Raw genomic sequence first — 27138 nt, forward strand, 5'->3', positions numbered from 1 at the left:
AAGCTTTTCCAGAAGGCGGTTAGATCACCGGACGACAGAGTCGGTCTCCGTGTGCACAGACAGGGCTGCTGTTAACGTCGGTCTGTACAACGGAATTGTGCCAAAACTACGACAACCGGCTGCGGAGGGAGACTCCACCCCTTCACTGGAGAACTGCACTAAAACAGCTGATCACAACGTTCACACTCAGTGGTCATGAAGTACTCCACTAGCCGCCCCCCCCCTCTGTCGACTTTCCTGAAGTACTCCCCCGTTGATAGAAATCAACACGTAATGAATTAAGACCCCACGGTTTGATGATTGATAGGTGTGTGGGCAGTCTTTCATTTTGACACGCAGAATTTTTTTATAATAAACATAGATACTGTATGTGAAATGGATATATCCGTCTTCTTTCATTTATCTTTCCATTCCCAACAATATACATAAATAAATGGCATATTTTGGACATAGTTCGAATGGTGATTAATCATGATTAATTAATTTTTGAGCTGTGATTAATCTGATTAAAAATTGTAATCGTTTGACAGCCCTAATAAAAATATGTGTGAAAATATGCATATACCTATATATACAATCAAAGACACATGTATACATCAAGACCTAAATAAAAGCACAACAATCAATATATGCAAAATAACAGTCACTTCAATATCTTTTGGGTTTAAAATGAAAAATGCTAAAATAATTATTGACTGATATTGAGTGGCGTATCATCTGAGGAGATAAGACAAGAAGTACTTTATTGATCCCAATTTGTGTTGCAGCAGCATAAAAAGACAAGGCATTGTACAATAAAGATTAAAAGCCAAGAAATAAACACGAAAGTAGAAAATATACATGTTGAAAGGACAAATTAACAATAACAAGATATAAAGCAAGGTATTATATTTAGATAAGTATGTGACAGATTAAGCATAGAAGCTTAACAAAAACGTTTTTTTAATAGATTTATGGAGCCAATTAAGGTTGATTAGAGCGTTTAAAAAAATGATTTGGATCAACCTTTTGAGACCTCATTTCTTCCAATCCTTTGCTTCCTGTTAGCAATATGAAGGTCAACCAAACATGCTTCACACGGCTGATTTAACCTCGGTCCTGACGGACTTCAAAAGTCTGACATTATACAATCAAACAAATAAATAAACACAAGGATAATTGTGTGTTATTGTTGAGTAAATAACAGTGTGTGTTTTAGAAAAGAATCAAAATTACAGTAGAAGGAAAAAACGATGAAACAATACACATTTCAGTATTCTGAGCCCCTACTCTCCCCATAACTGACGGCAACAAAAGTCCGACATTATTCAATTAAAATAAAGAAGTAGAAACAATAAGTGTGGCTTGATATTGAGTAAGAAAAAGGTTGATAAATGCTGTGAGAATGGATCTGCGGAGAGCATTTCTCCACGATCCCAACGTTCATGGAGCTCTATGCAAGTCAATGGGACTCCCTGATAGTTGAAGATCGACGCTAACGGGCCCCCCACTGCGTTTGATTGTGACGCCAAGGGATCCCGACATAACGTCCCTATAGTACGAGTTGGGATTGAGAATGTGTTTGTTTTCAGGCGTATTTTGAGGACAGCCATTCCACTCTACAGCTGTACAGCAGCTACAAATCGCCCAGTCACTCCTACCTGCAGATTAAAACACCTGAACCTCCACGGGTAAATATGAAACGTCTGGTAACATAATGTCAATATATGTCAATATGTCATATAAACATATTCCTCTTCCTCAGGTTGGTTCCCCCTTGGAGCTTCACGTCGACAGCAACTTTCCAATGTCTGAGGTTCACTACATAGTAAGTACAACGTTAAAAACACTCATTTAATTCATATTTATAATTCTTCTGAAGGTTATCTATTTATTTCATACTTGTTTTTAAAATAGTTGTATTATTTAGCTTCTAATCGTGTCTTACTGCACCGTTATACACCAAAGAATATGCATAGTGTGTAAAGCTCCTTGACAATAAACCTTGATTCTGATATTATATTTTATTTATTTACATCAGTAGAAATCGTCTGAGGCTTAAAGGTAGACTCAGGGCAACTGTAGAATAAACTTTATGTCACATTATCTAAATTGGATTTGTGTGATATTGTATGATTTTATAAATGTTTCTCTGTTGCATTATCATCACATATTTTACAATGCTATTTCATATGTCATAAAGCACTTTGCAAACATAATTTGTATCACTAAATTCTGTTATTATACAACTTTAGAAAGTAACAATATGTCTGTCATCTTGTTTTGGTGTTTTTCTGCCCCCTAGTGGCCTAAAAAAAGTCAATGAATGCAGTTTTGATTTGAAAATAGATAATGGCGGTTCTGACGTCTACCTTCTGTGTTTAAAGGTGATGTCCAGAGGTCAGGTGGTTTCTGCTGGGAAAAGCTCTCGTGTTGTAGTCCTTTTCCCAGAATCCACCTGGGCTCCTGTGGCCTGCATCATCGTTTACTGCGTGCATCCCAGCGGAGAGATCGTTAATGACGTCATGCATTTACCCATCACACAAACTCTACAAAACCAGGTGAGATATCGTCTCAGCTGTTTAAAATTATGGTTTGAAGAAGGACACAGTGATACTTAAGTTGTGTTATTCTTGTATTGTGAGTAAATGTGTTATCAAGTTAGTAAAACCAATGCACAGTAAAGTGAAGCTAATGCTAACTAGCTTTGTAATATCAAGTTGGTTTCATTAGCCTTAACTTTTATGTAATCTGAAGCCAATTAAATGCATATAAGAGTCCAAGTATCATATATCTGACTGTTTTATGAAATAAATGGTCATCTAGTTCTAGTAGTTACTACATTGGTTGCAAAAGAAGCTTTGACATCAGTATTTGTCTGGTGTTAGTGATATCAAACTTTCTTAATGGTAGTTTTAATGGATGAGGTCATTTGTTAAGATGTTCAAGGGGAAATATGCCCATTATCAGGATCAAACCTGTATTTGGGTTCCTAACAGGTGTGCATGCTTCAATATTGAAATTATAATAATTCAGTCAGTCTGAAACTGTGTAAATGCTCAGTTTAGGCAAATATCTCCTTAAGCCATCCCTAAAAAGCAGATTTTTACAGCATTTAGACTCACTGTATATTCCTTAAAGTTATTTTATTTATGGCCAAAAAACTGAATTTTATAATTTGTCAACATTCAATATAAAAGTGAAATCGATCTAAAAAGCAGGAACAGAGCTACTTCATCCTCAGAGGAGAAAGAAGTTCTGCTGACAGTCTCTCTATATATTCATGAGAGGAAACAACTCGTCCTCCATCCCATCATTACACCATTAAACCCCCCAGTCCTTATGATACTTTGCCACGACAATGTGATGATGGTAATGAGTTAATTGGCAGGTGTCTCTGAGTTGGAGTGAATCGAAGACGAGGCCGAAGGAGGAAGTCACTCTGAAGGTGAACGTGGCAGAAAAACAGTCTCTGGTCGGGATCCTGGTGGTCGACAAGGCCTCAAAGTTAATGGGATCTAACGACATCACCATGAAGACGGTAAGGATTCTGAACAGGAGCTTGTTTGTTTATTTACATGTAGTGGAAATTCTGCAATGAACAAGTCAAAGAGTTCTGAGTCTTTGAGTGCAGAGTCTCAGTTAGATCTATCCACCTTCATTTTGCATGCTAGACTTTCAGAATAGTTATATTCATGTTCATTTTATGCAGCACCACTTCCTGTTTGTCTGGTTAGCTAGCTACCTAAAATTATCTATATTTAAACAAGCTAGCTAACACTTGCTTACTATCTTACTATTGTACTATCTCACTAGCTTGCAAGTAAATGTTAGCAGTCTATGTAACTAGCTAGCTATCGTCAAACTGGTGATTCCAATCATTTGAATTCAAATTATTATGTAATACCTCATGTGTAAACTAACAGTGTTATGGCAGTGAGAGTATTTATTTACATTGTTGACGTGTTTTTTGTACGTCAGCCAGTCGCTCTCACAAAGCCAGCAGATCTTCAAGGCTCCTAAATATTAGTTATTTAGAGAAAGTTATTATAAGGAATCTAAATGGTTTCGTTCTTGCCAGAAAAGTATTCAAACTTAAAGGTGGGGCAGGTAAGTTTGAGAAACCGGCTCGAGATACACTTTTTGTTATATTCCATGGAATGCTCTTAACATCCCGATAGCAATGAATATCTTAAGTGCTTTGACAATAAATCCTTAAAGAAATGTCATCTGTGGAAGCCGTGGCGCTGTAAAAAGCACGACCAATCATCTGAGCCGGTTAAAGTAACTGGATGGCCTACCTGCCTGTCAGCCTTCCATCTGGGCACAAACTGATCTCGTGCCCTCATTGGTCATGTGCGCGTTCCTGTGTGTTGGAGGAGGGGCTCTGGAAGGAAGTGGCAGATTTCCTCCGGCTGTGTATTTTCAAATTCTAGCTCACTCGAGCTGGTTTCTCCAAAATTACCTACCCCACCTTTAATACAAGAAACCTTTAAGAAGACGTTTCTTTGAAAACTAAAGCCACGCTCAGTAATTACACTTCATAAAACATAAAATACTGTTCATACTAATACTACTACTACATACTAATACTGTTGTTTAAAAACTGTTCAGATTTTATGTAAAGCGTTTTTGAGCATTAGGAAAAGCGCTATACAAATCCTATGTTTTATTATTAAAATAAGGCAATTCAAAAATACCTAGTTCAGGTAAAAAGTAAGGTGAATAGCATTCTGTTCTCTTCATAATAATAATTCATAATACTTTTATGAACTAGAAACAAGAAAAGCAGCGTGCTGGGTCTTCAGTCTGACCCTCAGTCAAGGAGATACATCTTAACAACTTAAGTTTCTGGTTTTTCGAAGACGGTTGATTGTCAAATTAGAGTTTAGGCATTACAACAGTCCATCCAGTGATCTGTGAACACTCAAAGCTTGCATAACTTCCCATGGGTCCTCTGTTGTTTAATATTTTCCAGCTTTATGTCCACCCATATTTCTCCTCACATCCCCTGCAGGTATTTCTATGAAAGCCAATCTGCCTCCCAGGTATCGGTTCATTGTGAACTGAGGTGTTTTTACCCCAGCTCGGTCAAACAGGTTTTAAACAATAAGTGCAGAGATGGCAAAAGTACACACATCCTTTACTCAAGCAGAAGTACAGATACAAAAAAATACTCTGATTAAAGAAGTAGAAGTACTGACTAAACTTCTTTACTCAAGTGAAAGTATAGAGGCTTTGAAATGTACTTCAGTAAAAAGTACCCATAACTAGCAGCTGCTTTAAAGAGTACCTGACCTCCCTTTATATTAATAGAACAATAATGTCATTGTTAGCTAATGAATGTTTCCATGCTGAACAACGGCAACATGACAACGTTTCCATTGGTCCCTCTTCTTTAGAGAAGACCAGGAAATGATGGATACACGGATCGTGTTCAAATCAATAGGCACGCAATGACTCTAAAGAATAATGATCACGCACCAAACACACATTCAGACTAAAGGAACCAGCTGTTTGGAAAATGAGAGAAGTAGAAAGTACAGGTATTTGAGTTCAACATGTAAGAAGTAGAAAGTACAGGTATTTGAGTTCAACATGTAAGAAGTAGAAAGTACAGGTATTTGTGTTCAACATGTAAGAAGTAGAAAGTACAGGTATTTGGGTTCAACATGTAAGAAGTAGAAAGTACAGGTATTTGAGTTCAACATGTATGAAGTAGAAAGTACAGGTATTTGGGTTCAACATGTAAGAAGTAGAAAGTACAGGTATTTGAGTTCAACATGTATGAAGTAGAAAGTACAGGTATTTGAGTTCAACATGTATGAAGTAGAAAGTACAGGTATTTGAGTTCAACATGTAAGAAGTAGAAAGTACAGGTATTTGAGTTCAACATGTATGAAGTAGAAAGTACAGGTATTTGAGTTCAACATGTATGAAGTAGAAAGTACAGGTATTTGGGTTCAACATGTAAGAAGTAGAAAGTACAGGTATTTGAGTTCAACATGTATGAAGTAGAAAGTACAGGTATTTGAGTTCAACATGTAAGAAGTAGAAAGTACAGGTATTTGAGTTCAACATGTATGAAGTAGAAAGTACAGGTATTTGAGTTCAACATGTGAGAAGTAGAAAGTACAGGTATTTGAGTTCAACATGTAAGAAGTAGAAAGTACAGGTATTTGGGTTCAACATGTAAGAAGTAGAAAGTACAGGTATTTGGGTTCAACATGTAAGAAGTAGAAAGTACAGGTATTTGAGTTCAAAATGTAAGAAGTAGAAAGTACAGGTATTTGGGTTCAACATGTAAGAAGTAGAAAGTACAGGTATTTGGGTTCAACATGTAAGAAGTAGAAAGTACAGGTATTTGTGTTCAACATGTAAGAAGTAGAAAGTACAGGTATTTGGGTTCAAAATGTAAGAAGTAGAAAGTACAGGTATTTGGGTTCAACATGTAAGAAGTAGAAAGTACAGGTATTTGGGTTCAACATGTGAGAAGTAGAAAGTACAGGTATTTGTGTTCAACATGTAAGAAGTAGAAAGTACAGGTATTTGGGTTCAACATGTGAGAAGTAGAAAGTACAGGTATTTGTGTTCAACATGTGAGAAGTAGAAAGTACAGGTATTTGAGTTCAACATGTAAGAAGTAGAAAGTACAGGTATTTGGGTTCAACATGTAAGAAGTAGTAAGTACAGGTATTTGGGTTCAACATGTGAGAAGTAGAAAGTACAGGTATTTGAGTTCAACATGTGAGAAGTAGAAAGTACAGGTATTTGGGTTCAACATGTAAGAAGTAGAAAGTACAGGTATTTGGGTTCAACATGTAAGAAGTAGAAAGTACAGGTATTTGGGTTCAACATGTAAGAAGTCAAAGTAAAAAGTCGTCAGAAAAATAAGTAGTGGAGTAAAGTATTGATACCAATTTTTTTTACTTAAGTACAGTAACAAAGTATTTGTACTCCACTACTTCCCACCTCTGAATAAGTGCTCTCCCTGTATTGTTGCTCTTAGTGGGATACAACATTAGCTGCTTATATCTTTGTTCATATCTTTCCCATTCACAGGTGCTGAAGGAGATGAAGGAGTACAGCGTTTCAATGGCCGGCGCCCAATATGGGGAGATGACAATGGGAGATCCGTACTCCGTCTTCAAGGTTAGCCTCCTTAGAGACAGTATGGAAATCCTGTATCCAATCATCCTTAATCATGTTTTGTGTTAATTAAGTCTAGCATTATACACTTCACTTTCCCTAGCTTGTCATTATTTTGACAAAGTATAGTATAGTATATTGTGTTATCTAGTTGGTAAATCCACTGCAGAGTGAAGTGGAGCTAATGCTAACTAGCCTAATCATAAACCGATCAGAAGCTTGACAATTGTTAAGGAAAAAGGATATTTAGAAAATCAATGATAATCAAAATCTTGCCTGTCCATACGCACTATACTTATCAAATTGACATTTTAGATGTGTGATTCTAGTAATGTGAGTATTGTGTGTTATCTTGTTGGTAAAACCACTGCTGAGTGAAGTGGAGCTAATGCTAACTAGCCTAATCATTCACCGATCAGAAGCTTGACAACTGTTAAGGAAAAAGGATATTTAGAAAATCAATGATAATCAAAATATTGCCTGTCCATACGTACTATACTTATCAAATTGACATTTTAGTTGCGTGACCATAATAATTTGAGTAATCTTGAATCAAAGGTGGTAAAACCAGTGCACAGAGAATTGGAAATAACGCTAACTAGCTTAACTGTACGCCAATCAGAAGCTTGGGAGTTGTTTGTAAATTGGGGACGTTAGAGGTTAGCCTTTCAGGGTTTTAAATTGTATTTACTTGTTATTATTACCATCTAAATTATTATTGTTTAGTCAGTGTTAGGACCAAAAGTGACTTGGTTAGGATTAAGCAACCAAGAGGGGGATCATGGGTAAAAAAACAAACAACGTCGGCACTACAAGATTTTGTATTCCTCTTGACGCTAAATGGGGCTTTGTCACTTGTAAGTAATGATTTGTTGTTTTAGACATTGACAAACTAAGATATTACAAATAAAAACAAGCTGAGATGTAATATGACTAGTTATTTGAGTTAAGATGAAGCAGCGGCAAACATAAAGGTCTTCAGTCTTGATTTTAGAAGAAGTAGAGCTGTATATCAACCTCTGTGTAACTGAATTGATGATAGTCTCTTTGCATTCAATTACCAATTCAAGCCAAATGAATGCTGTTGAAGCTCCTTCTAAAGTACTTATAAGCATTTAACCTAAATGTGGATTTAAATGAGTATTTTTTTAAGTGTTTAATGTCTTTCTGAAGGCATGTGACCTTGTGGTATTGACTGACGCCACTTTAAACATGATGAAGAATCCACTGATGGCTGAATTACGTAAGTTTTAACAATCAATGTTAATCAAAATCTTGCCTTTTCACATTCACTATACCTTTTGCGATTCTAACACAAACAATCCTCGTTTTCTAAACAGCAGGCGAGGGAATATTTCATGGAACGGCGGTAGACGATTCAAATATGGAGCATCGAGTGGAGCCACGAGAGCGCTGGAACTTTCCGGAGACCTGGATCTGGATGGACACATACACAGGGTAAAGCTTTAGAAAAATAATGAGAGCGGTGCAGGGATGTTGTATTTCTGTGTTGACCCTAAAGGCAGCATCTCCCTGGTCTAATGGGATTCCTCCATGTGATTTTAGATTATTGCAGAAAATAATGGTTCAAACAAACATTTATGATTCTTACATGTTTTGTTCAGCAGGATAATCTCCACATATTAACACCACTTTACATTCACTTTATGATTTCTGAAGTAAAAAGCTAACAATAGGCTATAAAGGAACTACAGCACTGTCACATGACTTCACGTCACCACCGCTAAGCTAAAGGAGGCTAATGTTGGGCTATAAAGCAACTACAGCACGGTCACATGACTTCACGTCACCACCGCTAAGCTAAAGGAGGCTAATGTTGGGTTATAAAGGAACTACAGCACGGTCACATGACTTCACGTCACCACCGCTAAGCTAAAGGAGGCTAATGTTGGGCTATAAAGGAACTACAGCAAGGTCACATGACTTGACGTCACCACCGCTAAGCTAAAGGAGGCTAATGTTGGGCTATAAAGGAACTACAGCACGGTCACATGACTTCACGTCACCACTGCTAAGCTAAAGGAGGCTAATGTTGGGCTATAAAGGAACTACAGCAAGGTCACATGACTTGACGTCACCACCGCTAAGCTAAAGGAGGCTAATGTTGGGCTATAAAGGAACTACAGCACGGTCACATGACTTCACGTCACCACTGCTAAGCTAAAGGAGGCTAATGTTGGGCTATAAAGGAACTACAGCACGGTCACATGACTTCACGTCACCACCGCTAAGCTAAAGGAGGCTAATGTTGGGTTATAAAGGAACTACAGCACGGTCACATTACATTACATTACATTGCATTTAGCTGACACTTTTATCCAAAGCGACTTACAATAAGTGCGTTCGACCAACAAAATACAACTTGAAGAAAACAGAATCATATAAGTACATCAGGCTTCATAGAGCAAAAACATTTCAAGTGCTACTCAATTGGCTTTAGATAAGCCAGTCCCTTTATTAGTATAAAAGTGCTTCGTTAATAGTTCTATCGCTCGAAGTGGAGTCGAAAGAGATGAGTTTTCAGTTTGCGCCGGAAGATGCACGTCACCACTGCTAAGCTAAAGGAGGCTAATGTTGGGCTATAAACAGCAAGGTCACATGACTTCACGTCACCACCGCTAAGCTAAAGGAGGCTAATGTTGGACTATAAAGGAACTACAGCACGGTCACATGACTTCACGTCACCACCGCTAAGCTAAAGGTGGCTAATGTTGGACTATAAGGAACTACAGCATGGTCACATGACTTCACGTCACCCACCGCTAAGCTAAAGGAGGCTAATGTTGGGCTATAAAGGAACTACAGCACAGTCACATGACTTCACGTCACCACCGCTAAGCTAAAGGAGGCTAATGTTGGGTTATAAAGGAACTACAGCACGGTCACATGACTTCACGTCACCACCGCTAAGCTAAAGGAGGCTAATGTTGGGCTATAAAGGAACTACAGCACGGTCACATGACTTCACGTCACCACCGCTAAGCTAAAGGAGGCTAATGTTGGGCAATAAAGGAACTACAGCAAGGTCACATGACTTCACGTCACCACCGCTAAGCTAAAGGAGGCTAATGTTGGGATATAAAGGAACTACAGCAAGGTCACATGACTTCACGTCACCACCGCTAAGCTAAAGGAGGCTAATGTTGGGCTATAAAGGAACTACAGCACGGTCACATGACTTCACGTCACCACTGCTAAGCTAAAGGAGGCTAATGTTGGGCTATAAAGGAACTACAGCACGGTCACATGACTTCACGTCACCACCGCTAAGCTAAAGGAGGCTAATGTTGGGCAATAAAGGAACTACAGCACGGTCACATGACTTCACGTCACCACCGCTAAGCTAAAGGAGGCTAATGTTGGGCTATAAAGGAACTACAGCACGGTCACATGACTTCACGTCACCACCGTTAAGCTAAAGGAGGCTAATGTTGGGCTATAAAGGAACTACAGCAAGGTCACATGACTTCACGTCACCACCGCTAAGCTAAAGGAGGCTAATGTTGGGCTATAAAGGAACTACAGCACGGTCACATGACTTCATGTCACCACCGCTAAGCTAAAGGCTGCTAATGTTGGGCTATAAAGGAACTACAGCACGGTCACATGACTTCACGTTATCACCGCTAAGCTAAAGGTGGCTAATGTTGGGCGTAATGACATTTAGTCTTCTCATTTTGGGTTAAAATAATAGTGTCATATGTCAACCATTATTTCTATATTTATTAAAATTTGTTTTTTGTCTGTTTTTCGCAGCGATTCAGATTCTGCAGATATTACTCTGACTGCACCTGACAGCATCACAACGTGGGAAGCCACCGCCTTCGTCATGTCTGAGAACCTCGGCCTGGGCATCGTAAACATGCCCGCTAAGGTATTTAATTCACTATAGTACAAGAATAAATAATGATTCCAAAAATACAAGAGTAACCTTCTTAAAACCAATGTTTGTCTTTTCATTTAACCTTTTTCTTTGTTTTGGATAAGGGATGTCAATCGATTCAAATGCATGATGTTCACAGTTAACTAAATCCCAATGTCTTTTATCTGTTTTTAATGTACATAAATGGGATATTGTTCCACGTTTTTGATAATCTGATCAATTTGGGAGTGGACAAATATGATTGCTTTATACAAAATGTATATTTATTATTATTGCAACAGTCCTAACTTTGACAGCCCTGTTTTGAAACGATCATGGATGTCTATAATTGTTATTTGTCTAATTTTGCTTAAATTCAAATCACTTTTTGACTCTCTGAATTCCTTTTATTATTATTTGGAGTAAAAAAGGCCATAATATAAAAAATGTAAGTATGTGTTTTGGTAGAAATTCCTAATATTATGCAATTTTCAACGTGGAAATGTAATTATTATTAGTATAAACCATGCATATTGCAGTTGTTAGTGTTTTTAAAGCCTAATGAGTTCCCATGTGACCCTCCTGCAGCTCACAGTGTTCCAGGATTTCTTCCTGTCCTTGAACGTGCCGTCGTACATCATCCGAGGAGAGGAGCTTCTGCTGGAGGTCGTTCTGTTCAACTACCTCTCTCAGGACCTGGAGGTCAGTTGGCTTTTTCATCCCAAAAAAAAGACTGAATCCTTTGCAAATTAGATATCTGAGCATCAGAGAGGGCAACAGTACACACATCCTTTACTCAAGTAGAAGTACAGATACTTGTGTTTAAAATACTCTGGTAAAAGTAGAAGTACTGACTAAACTTCTTTACTCAAGTAAAAGTAAAGAAGTATGGGCTTTGAAATGTACTTAAGTAAAAAGTACCCACACAAATGTTTTTAAGGTATGGTAGATTGCTCTAAATCAGGGCTGTCAAACTCAATTTCATCGCGGGCCACATTCGCATAAAGGTTGCACTCAAAGGTTGTAACTATATAATATATATATAAAATAATGTATTATTTTACATTATTGCCTCTGAATTGATTATTATCGGATATGATAATAACTTAGGAATTAACTACGTCTCAAAGCAGAAGTCCAGGGCAAATAATAGCAAGTCTCTTCAGTGCGCATGTCACAAAACGAGATGCATTGTGGGACATGTAGTTTATGGGCAACCTTCTTCTGTAAAGTGGCATGTAACCGTATAATAAACGTATTATATTCTTTGCAAGCTTGCCGGGCCACATCAAATGAAGTCGCGGGCCGGATTTGGCCCCCGGGCCTTGAGTTTGACACCCCTGCTCTAAATACTATAATACCCACAATTATCTCACCTACTGTTGCAATGGATAGAAAGCCAATTAGAGCTGTATCAATTTCAGATAGCTTTGTTTCTTCAGTAAGGAACAAAATACAGATATATATAGTTACTGAGTTCATACATTTGTATTTAAAAAACATACTTTCTGCACATTTAGAGGCTCTTCCTCAGCATTCCTCTAAATATCATGTTTTATTTCATAGGAACTATTTAAATGTATTTTTCGGACTCTTAAACACATTTCGACGAGCAGCATTGATATATGTATCTATTATTGTTTATTGAAAAGTTAAATTGCAGCAGGTCTTAATCGCTGCCGACCACATTTATTGTTTTGTATTTTTAAACATTTTAGATTTAGGCCACTGAATTGATTTGTACTCCTCAGACGTGAAGATATATCTTCTTAAAATCTCTTCAGTCTGACGGTGTGATATATATTTCCGTGTGTTCAGGTGTTGTATTACGTGTTTGAGGAGTGAATGTGGTTCTCAGGGTCAGACATGTGTTGTTTTTCATGCTCTTATCTACTGTGGCATCAGTGATTTACTACTGCAGTCATTATTGAAAGACAACCTTTATTCTCTATAATCTTTAAATCGTTAAACACATAAAGCTTCTTAAAGTAAGCTTCCCAAAAAAGTAAGAAGTCGGTCTTGAATTTGATATTTTCCTACAACAACATGGCTCTGTTGTGTCCTCGCCCTCCCTTTGGTATTGTGTGTTTCATGTGATCTGGGTGGGTCTTCCTCTGTCTCTTTGTCTGCAGGTCAGGGTGATTGTTTCCGAGAATGACACCTTTGAGTTTGTGTTCCCGGACAATGGAGAGCTTCCGATGACAAATGTTCGCAAAGTGTCCGTTGGGAGTCAGCGCGGCGCGTCTGTCCTCATTCCCATCAGGCCGCTGGTCCTCGGGGAGATCAGCGTCTCCGTGAAAGCTCTGTCAGCGGCGGCGTCCGACTTTGTGACCAAAACGGTGCTCGTCAAGGTGAAAATCAAAGAAACAGGAAGTAAAATAATGTGGCTGCAGTGAAGAAACTCCACAATGAGATGATTGAGGTCCATTGACGTACATTTTGTAGTATATAGAGCACACCAAATCTACAAAATTGGTTTTAAAGATGCCCTCCATAAATATATATACCGGCTTACCCAAATCACACGGTGAAAGTCAGAAATGGGAAGTTAAATAATGTTGTTTCAATGGAGGGATTTCAAAATGAGACGATTGAGAGCCATCAAGGTACAGTTTGTGGTTTAAAACAGTAAAAAAAAAAAAAAAAAATCTGCAAGATACGTTTATGTTTAATTATGCATTCCTTGAATATATATATACCGTTAAATAACGTTGTTTCAAAACGAGATGATTGAGGTCCATTGAGGTACATTTTGTAGTATAAATAGCACACAGAAATCTGCTAAATGTGTACGTTTAAAGACGTTTATCGATGCATCCATGAATATAAACCGGCTTACCCAAACAGGAAGGATAAGAGCTTTTTCAAAGATGCATCATTGTGTGACAGCTTATGCAAATCCCAAGACATGTGTGTTTCATATTGATATGAGCAGAAGCAATTAGATCTGAGGCTTTTAAGTGAAAGTGAAAGAAGCTGTGAAGTGAGCAGAAAGATGTAAAAGCTGTCAGTTTGTTTATCAGATCTGTCAACGTGTTAGTCTCAAAACTCCTGATCTCCTTTCACAGCTCTGCTTTTTCCCAGAAGTCTTACTCACCCCGTTTGTTTGTGTCTGGGTGTTTTTCTTGCGATGTTTCCTCTGCAGGCTGAAGGTCTCGAGCAGTCGTTCTCCTCCTCGATGCTTCTTGAGGTTTCTCCGTCTCAGCCGAGTGTTTCCAGAGAGATCAGATTCTCCTTCCCTGCAGACGTTGTTGAGGGCAGCGAGAGAGCCACTGTAACCGTCGGTGGTATGTAAACACACACAAAAACACTTGAGTCACGACCTGCTGGGAAACAAACACAGATCCATGAGCATCTGAGGTCTTTGGATTCCTGTAAAATACAAGACTTCAGTTGAACACTTGATGAGTTACGATATACCTTGATCCAACATGGTGGTGCAGGTATGAGTCCTTAAACCTGGGAATGAGTCAGCATTTTAGCTCTTCTTATTCCCCTGTCCTTCAGCTTTTTATGTCCTAGGGTCCTTTTGGATTGGAAATTAAATAAATGCATATCTTCAAACAAACTTGCGGTGGATGAGTCCCAAAAAAAAACATTGTTTCAGGGATGAGTCAATAGAGAGCTGCAGGAATGAGTCCCTAAACCCGGAAATGAGTTAGCATTTTAGCACTGACGAGACTTTTAACTTATTGTTCTGCTGGTGGATTTGAAAATGGTGGTGACGTGAAATCATGTGACCGTGCTGTAGTTCCTTTATAGCCCAACATTAGCCACCTTTAGCTTAGCGGTGGTGACGTGAAGTCATGTGACCGTGCTGTAGTTCCTTTATAGCCCAACATTAGCCTCCTTTAGCTTAGCGGTGGTGACGTGAAGTCATGTGACCGTGCTGTAGTTCCTTTATAGCCCAACATTAGCCTCCTTTAGCTTAGCGTCGGTGACGTGAAGTCATGTGACCGTGCTGTAGTTCCTTGATAGCCCAACATTAGCCGCATTTAGCTTAGCGGTGGTGACGTGAAGTCATGTGACCGTGCTGTAGTTTATTTATAGCCCAACATTAGCCACCTTTAGCTTAGCGGTGGTGACGTTGAAGTCATGTGACCGTGCTGTAGTTCCTTTATAGCCCAACATTAGCCTCCTTTAGCTTAGCGTTGTGACGGAAGTCATGTGACCGTGCTGTAGTTCCTTTATAGCCCAACATTAGCCTCCTTTAGCTTAGCGTGTGACGTGAAGTCATGTGACCGTGCTGTAGTTCCTTTATAGCCCAACATTAGCCTCCTTTAGCTTAGCGGTTGGTGACGTGAAGTCATGTGACCGTGCTGTAGTTCCTTTATAGCCCAACATTAGCCGCCTTTAGCTTAGCGGTGGTGACGTGAAGTCATGTGACCATGCTGTTAGTTTCTTTTATAGCCCAACATTAGCCGCCTTTAGCTTAGGCTGGTTGGTGACGTGAAGTCATATGACCGTTTATGGTGACGTTGAAGTCATGTGACGTGCTGTAGTTCCTTTATAGCCCAACATTAGCCTCCTTTAAGCTTAGGAGGTGGTGACTTGAAGTCATATGACGTGCTGTAGTTTCCTTTATAGCCCAACATTAGCCTCCTTTAGCTTAGCGGTGGTGACGTGAAGTCATGTGACCGTGTTGTAGTTCCTTTATAGCCCAACATTAGCCTCCTTTAGCTTAGCGGTGGTGACGTGTCGTGAAGTCATATGACCGTGCTGTAGTTCCTTTATAGCCCAACATTAGCCTGCTTTTGCTTTCCTTTAAGAGTGTAAGTGGTTTTCTCATCTCCCTGAGCCTCATTTTTCCATGAAAGAGCTATGAGACATTTAGCATGGAGGTGGCACATAACAATTAAAGCTTTCTATTTTTTGTGGGGATGTTAAGAGTAGTTGGATTAATTACCACTATAAAAAAGTTATGAAAGGGCAGTTTTAGACTTAGCATCTTGTCTTTGCGTCGTATCTCTCGAAACAACGTCCCTTTTCTGATGTCGACACTTAATGCACAAGGAATGCTTTTGTCAAATGTATGTAATATGACTGGGGTGCGGTATATTAGCATAGCATTCTGGGCTTTCTGGATAACCCTGATGGATGTTCTCTCTGTGATGAAGGGGATATTCTCGGCCCGTCCATCAGCGGTCTCGGTTCTCTGATCCAGCTGCCGTCCGGATGCGGGGAACAGAACATGATCAACTTCGCTCCGAACATCTTCGTCCTGCAGTATCTGACCGCTGTGGGGCGGGCGGACCCCGAGACCACCACCAGAGCCACTGACTTCATGAGGAAGGGTAAACACGGTTCCTAAGAGTTGTTGTCTTTTGTTTTTAGCTGTTAAGGTTATTTGTATAGTTACATTAAAATTTAATTTTAAATATTTTATTCCATTCTATTTCAATGTAAATACTGCTATATTTTAGTTTATTATATTTTTATTATTTTCTTATGTTATTATAGTTTTCTTAAAATAGTTCTCTATCTGTGAAAAAATATATAATATAACCAATAAAAACAGAGGATGTGTGATCTTGTTCTCTGTTCAATGACACTACAGTTGAATCTAATTAAACGTATGCACCAAATTATTTCCATGTGGCAACAAACCTGATTGTGATGTTCTGCAGGTTACGAAGGAGAGCTGTCCTATCAGAGAGACGACGGCTCCTTCAGTGCGTTTGGAGACAGGGACTCCTCTGGAAGCACCTGGTGAGTCTAAAGTTCTTCATATACCTGCAGCATAAAGAACATGAACGCCTCCTCAACAACCTCTCATCTTAAAGATCTCCTATCATGGTATTTTTAGGCATATATTATGGGTCTCAGATATATCAAAAATATATTAAAAAACATATCTATGAAGTGTTTTGCTCAAAACACCAAACAGATCATGCATTTTAGACATTCCTCATATCCCTCTGTTTCAGCCTGTTAGAGAAACGCTGATTCTGGGTCCTTGGCTTAAAAAAAAAGCTTAGCTCTAAGTGTTAGCTTGCGAATGTAAACACAGACCATATTACTTCCAAAACACGTCTCATAGCTTCTGACAGCAACGTTTCTGATTGGCCCGTGGGTGTAAAGCCCGCCCACATTTCAGATATGACGTCATATCAGCAGCAAATCTGGATCAGCTCCGTTGTTCCCCCGTTTTTAGAGATGTGGGTACGGAGGAAAAGAGAGAGGGGTTTATTTCCTGACACTTTGTGAGTCTCCTGACACACCGGACACACACCGGGCACACACACCGGGGACACACACCGGACACACACCAGGCACACACACCGGGGACACACACCGGACACACACCGGACACACACCGGACACACATGGTTATGTAGAAAAGACATCACAAAGGGCATTGTGCATGATAGCAGACCTTTATAATCTGTTAGAAAAATGTCTTAACCTTCAATCTCAGGATCCATGTGTCTGTGATCCTCTCCAGAATGGAAGGAGTCATCACATACAGAGCATCAACTAGTTCCTGAACAGTGTCCTTCACATGCTGATATCCAAGAGAGGGAGTTACACAGTCACAAGATGGAGGAATAGAAAGCAGTATTCAATGTTTACTTCAGATTAGCTCCACGTCAGAAATGAGCATGCTTGATGTCTCTCTCCATAGAGGCTGAATCATCATGTTAATCACATAGCTATCATCTGCCTCAAACAGTCCTGATGCTCTTCTAGGTAATCACACATCCTGTCATGTTCACAGCTACAGTTGATACCTTTGATATCATGTTACTCTCATATTGGAAGAGGACGTTCAGTGTTTTCCCAACCATCCTCTCTCTCCCCAGGCTCTCAGCGTTCGTGCTGCGATGTTTCCTTCAGGCGCGGCCCTTCATCAGCATCGACCCCTACGTGCTGCAGAGAGCTGCTGTTTGGCTGAGGGTCCAGCAGGGGGATGATGGGAGATACCTGGAGCCGGGGAGGGTGATTCACTCCGAGCTGCAAGGAGGCCTCGATGGCCCCGTCTCCCTCACTGCCTACGTTCTAATCGCCCTGCTGGAAGACAGCGACATCAGGGTGAGAGGAGAAACACTGGTGATCAGGGTTCAAGTTATAATCTGAGCTTTATGGGACTCTTTAAAACTAAGGTTAAGGGCGAAGATAAATATATCAATAACAGCCGGGTAATAACGTAAATAACGGGTGATATATAGAGACCTCACTGCTCTTTACATGACCACACACACACACACACACACGGTCAGGTATCTTCTGCTCTGATATAAGATGTTGCATGCTTCATCACACTGTGTCCTCATGCCTTGTGGTTGCCCTGCTCATTGTCTCACAGGCTGAATACAGCGGTCAGGTATCTTCTGCTCTGATATTCCTGGAGACTCGTCTGGCTCTCGGTGTTTCCAGTAACTACAGCCTCAGTCTGCTTTGCTACGCCCTTGCTCTGTCCGGCAGCTCCACCGCAGAGACGGCTCTCAGCCAGCTCATTGGACGAGCTGAGATGAGAGGTACCATACAGTATATGTATATATGAACATTTTAATTAATTTCTTATTTTAAAGTTACTTAACTTTGTATAATTGTATTTGTATCTTTAATTGTATTCTTACGCATGCTTCTTAAGTAACATTAAACTGTCTTTGACTCTTCTCTGCTGTAACAATGTGAATTTCCCCTCTGTGGGACTAATAAAGTTATTCTGATTCTGATTATTAAAAACCTTTCCTTTCTCTCCTCTGTGAATAGACGGTGTCCCGATGTGGTCTTCGTCTGACGCCGGCGTGTCTTCATCGTGGCAACCTCTCTCCGCCGACATCGAGATGTTGTCGTACGTTCTGCTGACTCAGCACAAACTGGGCCTCATCGCAGACGGGATAAAGATCATGAAGTGGCTCGGCACTCAGAGGAACCACCTGGGCGGATACGGGACCACGCAGGTGAGATACTAAACCTCAGAAAATATCAACACCATCAGTGAGTTCATCCACTAACGAGTACTCGGTGTGTCAAAGCCTGATATATCTTCTTCTTCTGTTCCATTAAACTCTGCATATTGTCCCTAAACTATTCAAAACACATCGTTGTTGCACCGTGAACACACACTGTAGTTTATTTTTGACTTAATCACACACACACACACACACACACACACACACACACACACACACACACACACACACACACACACACACACACACACACACACACACACACACACACACACACACACACACACACACACACACACACACACACACACACACACACACAAATGACAGATGCTACATGCTCAGATCTAAATATTGTGTCAGTGGCTCCGTTGAATGAAGCTTCTTCTCAGGCTTTGTCGGCCAAAAAATGACTCTATTTGTCCTCAAATAACAGATGCACAGATGTGGGCATAAACACACAAAATGACACAGCTGTAAGCAGGAAGTGAGCGGTGGGAATCAAAGCTAAAGTCTGTCAGCGGCTGAAGATTTTTGGAGCAGATGTGTCATGTGTAATGGTGTTTCCTCTCTCTCAGGACACCGTGGTGGCTCTGCAGGCTTTGTCCACGTTTGCAGCTGGAAGGTCTCACGACATTGACCTCGTCGTCACGGTGGAAACAGACGACTCGACCCCCGGCGTCTCCTTCAACGTCAACCAGGAAAACTACCTGCTGCACCAGAGCCAGGAGGTACACAAGAGTCAGCATTTTAGCACTAACTGTCCCCTCTTCAGTGGTTTCTGAATGTGTTGGTTGTTATCCTGAAATAAGAGATTTTAAGTCTATGACATAAAGTACGTCAGTAAATACCCCACTGGTGGATTTAAAAACGGCGGTTGCTAACAAGTGTCAAAATGAGACGACTAAAAATCCTCATCCCCAACATTAGCCCCCTTTAGCTTAGCGGTGGTGACGTGAAGTCATGTGACCGTGCTGTAGTTCCTTTATAGCCCAACATTAGCCACCTTTAGCTTAGCGGTGGTGACGTGAAGTCATGGGACCGTGCTGTAGTTCCTTTATAGCCCAATATTAGCCACCTTTAGCTTAGCGGTGGTGACGTGAAGTCATGGGACCGTGCTGTGGTTCCTTTATAGCCCAATATTAGCCGCCTTTAGCTTAGCGGTGGTGACGTGAAGTCATGTGACCGTGCTGTAGTTCATTTATAGCCCAACATTAGCCGCCTTTAGCTTAGCGGTGGTGACGTGAAGTCATGGGACCATGCTGTGGTTCCTTTATAGCCCAACATTAGCCACCTTTAGCTTAGCGGTGGTGACGTGAAGTCATGTGACCGTGCTGTAGTTCCTTTATAGCCAAACATTAGCCACCTTTAGCTTAGCAGTGGTGATGTGAAGTCATGTGACCGTGCTGTAGTTCCTTTATAGCCCAACATTAGCCTCCTTTAGCTTAGCGGTGGTGACGTGAAGTCATGTGACCGTGCTGTAGTTCCTTTATAGCCCAACATTAGCCACCTTTAGCTTAGCGGTGGTGACGTGAAGTCATGGGACCATGCTGTGGTTCCTTTATAGCCCAACATTAGCCACCTTTAGCTTAGCGGTGGTGACGTGAAGTCATGTGACTGTGCTGTAGTTCCTTTATAGCCCAACATTAGCCACCTTTAGCTTAGCAGTGGTGATGTGAAGTCATGTGACCGTGCTGTAGTTCCTTTATAGCTCAACATTAGCTGTATTATATCACTCACACATTATAATTTTGTTTAATTTCAGATTGAAACCATGGAGATTCTGAGCCTGCAGGTGTCTGCTGAAGGTCGAGGACTCGCCCTGATTCAGGTACCACCTAACTCCACAAATATCGAAAAACACATCTATAAGTCAAACGATGTGCAGATAGCAAGGGTTTTGTCACTCATGCTTATCAGGAATCAACACACACATTCTTAGACAAAAATCTAATTCTAAGAAGAAAAAAAAATTCTCAAAAAGTCAAATCCCGAAAAAAGTTTTTAATGTTTTAATAATTTCTTCAGTATGTGTACCTGAACAAACTGCAGTCACATGACCTCCTCTCACGATTGTCTTATAGTCAGTGATCCTCAACTCATAGTATCCTCTTCTGCAGTGTGTACGTTTCTCGTTAAACATAATCACATTGTCCTCTGCTGTAATTGCACTTCTCCCTCAGCTGAACGTGTTCTACAACATCAGGAGTGACGGGACGGTGAGGAGGAGGGGGAGGCGAAATGCCGAAGATCACGAGGCGTTTCATCTGAACGTGGAGCTGTTAGATCCCGAGATGAACTCTGCCACAACTGTTGATCTGCAGCAGGTGAGACTTGTCGTGTGAAATGATCATATAATCATTTAAAACATAGTCTTATACTCTGATTGTCTTTTACGCTGTTAAATCGGATTTTTAGTCTTGTATGTGTTGAACAGAGACACATGTTAAGGGTTTACATTTCAGGAGGCAAAGGAAGTGATAAAGGTGGGGTTTTAATAAAGGGAGGTTTAATGGTTTGATGATGGGATGGAGGAGCAGCTGTTTCCTCTCATGAATACCTCTGAGGGTGAAGCTGCTCTGTTCCTGCACTTCAGATCCATTTCACTTTATATTGACTTTCTTTATTACTTTATTAAATAGAACAAAAGACAAACTTTGTCCATAAATCATTTATCAGTTTCTCATGCTTGTCAGGAATCAACACACCAATTCTTAGACAATTATCAAATTCTAAGAAAAAAATCAATTCTCAAAAAGTCAAATTCTGACAGAAAAGTCAAAATCCCTAAATTTTTTCAATTCTTATAAAAAATAAATAAAAATTCTTAGAAAAAAATTATAATTCTTAAACAAATCTAAATCTAAGAAAACAGTTGACTTTTTGAAACAATAATCAAAATCCAGAAAACAGTTTTTTTATGTTTTAATCATTTCTTCACTATGTGTACCTGAACACTGTACTACTCTCAAAAAGTCAAATCACGAAATATTTTTCTAATCTTATGAAAAGTGAAATAAAATACAAAATAAAATCCTTGGAAAAAGAGTCAAATCCTTGATTGGTCATCTGTGTATTTCAGTTCTGGGTTTCTGGGTTCTTTTTGCGATTAGAGGTAATGAGAGTACTGTTTTGCATTCATCCAGTTGCCTTGAATAAAGGTTATTTTCAGTTCAAACCTTCGTCGGTCTGCACTTGGGAGATGCTCAACCCTAACACATTGCAGAAAGTGGGTTTTAAGGTGCACAATTGTGTCGTGCTGATTCCTCACTAACCAGGTGTTAATTGATTGATTGATTGATTGGATTTCTGCAGCCTGTCGGAGTCTCTGGGTGTTAACTCCACTTGGGATGGTGCTCCTGGAGGTGGGTTTGCTGAGTGGCTTCGCCCTCAAGCAAAACGGCCTGCAGACCGATGACTTAATAAAGAGCGTGGAGACGCAGCCGGGGAAAAGTCATCCTGTACCTGGACTCTGTGAGTGTTTTCTGTGCACACATGCAGCACACACACACTGCACTCGTGATGACGGAGAGATTCAATGCGTAAATGTGTTTCCAGATGACGGCTGAAGAGAAGTGTTTCACCATCCCTCTGGTCCTGGAGTATAAAGTGGGAAAGGTCCAGGAAGCAAGCATGGTCATCTACAGTTATTACGAACCAAGTAAGAGCATTCACTATACAGACACTACATGCTGATATACACCTGAGCATCAGCAGGAGAGGACTCTTTAAAGTAGAGACACTACATGCTGATATACACCTGAACATCAGCAGGAGAGGACTCTTTAAAGTAGAGGACACTACATGGCTGATATACACCTGAACCATCAGCAGGAGAGGACTCTTTAAGTAGAGACACTACATACTGATATACCCCTGAACATCAGCAGGAGAGGACTCTTTAAAGTAGATACACTACATACTGATATACATCCTGACATCAGCAGGAGAGGACTCTTTAAAGTAGAGACACTACATAGCTGATATACACCTGAACATCAGCAGGAGAGGACTCTTTAAAGTAGAGACAATACATATGATATACACCTGAGCATCAGCAGGAGAGGACTCTTTAAAGTAGAGACACTACATGCTGATATACACCTGAAGCATCAGCAGGAGAGGACTTCTTTAAAGTAGAGACACTACATACTGATATACAACCTAACATCAGCAGGAGAGGACTCTTTAAAGTAGAGACACTACATGCTGATATCACACCTGAACATCAGCAGAAGGACTCTTTAAAGTAGAGACACTACATACTGATATACACCTGAACATCAGCAGGAGAGAACTCTTTAAAGTAGAGACACTACATAGCTGATATCCACCTGAACATCAGCAGGAGAGGACTCTTTAAAGTACAGACACTACATACTGATATACACCTGAACATCAGCAGGAAGAGGACTCTTTAAAGTAGATACACTACATGCTGATATACCCTGAACATCAGCAGGAGAGGAACTCTTTAAAGTAGAGACACTACATACTGATATACACCTGAAGCATCAGCAGGAGAGGACTCTTTAAAGTAGATACACTACATACTGATATACACCTGAGCATCAGCAGGAGAGGACTCTTTAAAGTACAGACACTACATGCTGATATACACCTGAAGCATCAGCAGAGAGGACTCTTTAAAGTACAGACACTACATACTGATATACACCTGACATCAGCAGGAGAGGACTCTTTAAAGTAGAGACACTACATGCTGATAGACACCTGGAGCAGTCAGCAGGAGAGGACTCTTTAAAGTAGATACATACATACTGATATACACCTGAGCATCAGCAGGAGAGGACTCTTTAAGTACAGACAACTACATGCTGATATACACCTGAACATCAGCAGGAGAGGACTCTTTAAAAGTAGAGACACTAAACATACTGATATACACCTGAACATCAGCAGGAGAGACTCTTTAAAGTAGAGACACTACTACTGATATACAAACCTGAACACAGCAGGAGAGGACTCTTTAAAGTAGAGAACACTACATACTGATATACACCTGAACATCAGCAGGAGAGGACTCTTAAAGTAGAGACACTACATACTGATATACACCTGAACATCAGCAGGAGAGGACTCTTTAAAGTAGAAAACACTACATGCTGATATACAACCGGAGCATCAGCAGGAGAGGAACTCTTAAAGTAGAGACACTACATGCTGATATACACCTGAGCATCAGGCAGGAGAGGACTCTTTAAAGTAGATACACTACATAGCTGATATACACCTGAGCATCAGCAGGAGAGGACTCTTAAAGTAGCAGACACTACATGCTGATATACACCTGAGCATCAGCAGGAGAGGACTCTTTAAAGTAGAGACATTACATACTGACATACACCTGAACATCAGCAGGAGAGGACTCTTTAAAGTATAGACACTACATGCTGATATACACCTGAGCATCATCAGGAGAGGACTCTTTAAAGTAGAGACACTACATACTGATATACACCTGAACATCAGCAGGAGAGGACTCTTTAAAGTAGAGACACTACATACTGATATACACCTGAAGCATCAGCAGGAGAGGACCTTTAAAGTAGAGACACTACATACTGATATACACCTGAACATCCAAGCAGGAGAGGACTCTTTAAAGTAGAGACACTACATACTGGAATATACACATGAACATCAGCAGGAGAGGACTCTTTAAAGTAGAGACCACTACATACTGATATAACACCTGAGCATCAGCAGGAGAGGACTCTTTAAAGTACGCAGACACTACATACTATGATATACAACCTGAACATCAGCAGAGGAGAGGACTCTTTAAAAGTAGAGACAACTACAATACTGGATATACACATGAACATCAGCAGGAGAGGACTCTTTAAAGTAGATGACACCTACATACTGATATACAAACTGAGCATCAGCAGGAGAGGAAACTCTTTAAAGTACAGACACTAACATGCTGATATACACGCTGAGGCATCAGCAGGAGAGGACTCTTTAAAGTACAGACACTACATACTGATATACCAAACCTGAACATCAGCAGGAGAGGACTCTTTAAATTAGAGACACTACAATACTGATACCACATGAAAATCAGCAGGGGAGAGGGAACCTTAAAGTAAGAGACAATACATACTGATATACACTATGAGCATCAGCAGGAGAGGACTCTTTAAAGTACAGACACTACATACTGATATACACCTGACATCAGCAGGAGAGGACTCTTTAAAGTAGACACTACATACTGATATACACCTGAACATCAGCAGGAGAGGACTCTTTAAAGTAGACACTACATACTGATACACATGAACATCAGCAGGAGAGGACTCTTTAAAGTAGAGACACTACATACTGATATACACCTGAACATCAGCAGGAGAGGACTCTTTAAAGTAGAGACACTACATACTGATATACACCTGAACATCAGCAGGAGAGGACTCTTTAAAGTAGAGACACTACATACTGATATACACCTGAAACATCAGCAGGAGAGGACTCTTTAAAATAGAGACACTACATACTGATATCACCTGAACATCAGCAGGAGAGGACTCTTTAAAGTAGAGACACTACATACTGATATACACCTGAACATCAGCAGGAGAGGACTCTTTAAAGTAGAGACACTACATACTGATATACACCTGAACATCAGCAGGAGAGGACTCTTTAAAGTAGAGACACTACAGACTGATATACACCTGAACATCAGCAGGAGAGGACTCTTTAAAGTAGAGACACTACATACTGATATACACCTGAACATCAGCAGGAGAGGACTCTTTAAAGTACGAGACAGCTACATACTGATATACACCTGAACATCAGCCATGGAGAGGACTCTTAAAGTAGAGACACTACATACTGATATACACCTGAACATCAGCAGGAGAGGACTCTTTAAAGTAGAGACACTACATACTGATATACACCTGAACATCAGCAGGAGAGGACTCTTTAAAGTAGAGACACTACATACTGATATAACACCTGAACATCAGCAGGAGAGGACTCTTTAAAGTAGAGACACTACATACTGATATACACCTGAACATCAGCAGGAGAGGACTCTTTAAAGTACAGACACTACATACTGATATACACCTGAGCATCAGCAGGAGAGGACTCTTTAAAGTAGAGACACTACATACTGATATACACCTGAACATCAGCAGGAGAGGACTCTTTAAAGTAGAGACACTACATACTGATATACACCTGAACATCAGCAGGAGAGGACTCTTTAAAGTAGAGACACTACATACTGATACACACCTGAACATCAGCAGGAGATGACTCTTTAAAGTACAGACACTACATACTGATATACACCTGAACATCAGCAGGAGAGGACTCTTTAAAGTACAGACACTACATACTGATACACACCTGAACATCAGCAGGAGAGGACTCTTTAAAGTACAGACCTACAATACTGATATACACCTGAACATCAGCAGGAGAGACCTCTTTAAAGTAGAGAGACACGACATACTGATATACCCTGAACATCAGCGGAGAGGACTCTTTAAAGTAGAGACCCCTAAATACTGATATACACCTGAACAGCCAGCAGGAGAGGACTCTTTAAAGTACAGACCGGCTACATACTGATATACACCTGAACACCAGCAGGAGAGGACTCTTTAAAGTACAGACGCTACATACTGATATACACCTGAACACCAGCAGGAGAGGACTCTTTAAAGTAGAGACACTACATACTGATATACACCTGAACATCAGCAGGAGAGGACTCTTTAAAGTAGAGACACATACTGATATACACCTGAACATCAGCAGGAGAGGACTCTTTAAAGTAGACACTACATACTGATATACACCTGAACATCAGCAGGAGAGGACTCTTTAAAGTAGAGACACTACATACTGATATACACCTGAACATCAGCAGGAGAGGACTCTTTAAAAGTAGAGACACTACATACTGATATACACCTGAACATCAGCAGGAGAGGACTCTTTAAAGTAGAGACACTACATACTGACATACACCCGAACGTCAGCAAGGAGAGGACTCTTTAAAGTAGAGACACTACATACTGATATACACCTGAACATCAGCAGGAGAGGACTCTTTAAAGTACAGACACTACAACTGATATACACCTGAACATCAGCAGGAGAGGACTCTTTAAAGTAGAGACACTACATACTGATATACACCTGAGCACAGCAGGAGAG

The 27138-nt window shown here is 40.3% G+C and overlaps 1 protein-coding gene across 1 annotated transcript in view; it reads left to right on the forward strand.

Moving 5' to 3' along the window:
* LOC117537812 (CD109 antigen-like) overlaps positions 1-27138 on the forward strand; it is a 49587-nt gene that overhangs the window by 15323 nt on the left and 7126 nt on the right. The window contains 24 exon segments of the mRNA XM_034203183.1: positions 1572-1670; positions 1745-1807; positions 2367-2540; positions 3371-3520; positions 7042-7131; positions 8302-8371; positions 8469-8586; positions 10906-11023; positions 11600-11713; positions 13144-13362; positions 14157-14298; positions 16129-16305; positions 16639-16720; positions 17815-18043; positions 18318-18489; positions 18728-18918; positions 19509-19661; positions 20696-20761; positions 21114-21236; positions 21238-21257; positions 22246-22276; positions 22278-22376; positions 22378-22404; positions 22489-22591. Of these exon segments, the coding sequence (XP_034059074.1) occupies positions 1572-1670; positions 1745-1807; positions 2367-2540; positions 3371-3520; positions 7042-7131; positions 8302-8371; positions 8469-8586; positions 10906-11023; positions 11600-11713; positions 13144-13362; positions 14157-14298; positions 16129-16305; positions 16639-16720; positions 17815-18043; positions 18318-18489; positions 18728-18918; positions 19509-19661; positions 20696-20761; positions 21114-21236; positions 21238-21257; positions 22246-22276; positions 22278-22376; positions 22378-22404; positions 22489-22591 (2830 nt within the window).

This window comes from Gymnodraco acuticeps, unplaced genomic scaffold (assembly GCF_902827175.1).
Source record: "Gymnodraco acuticeps unplaced genomic scaffold, fGymAcu1.1, whole genome shotgun sequence".
NCBI lineage: Eukaryota > Metazoa > Chordata > Actinopteri > Perciformes > Bathydraconidae > Gymnodraco > Gymnodraco acuticeps.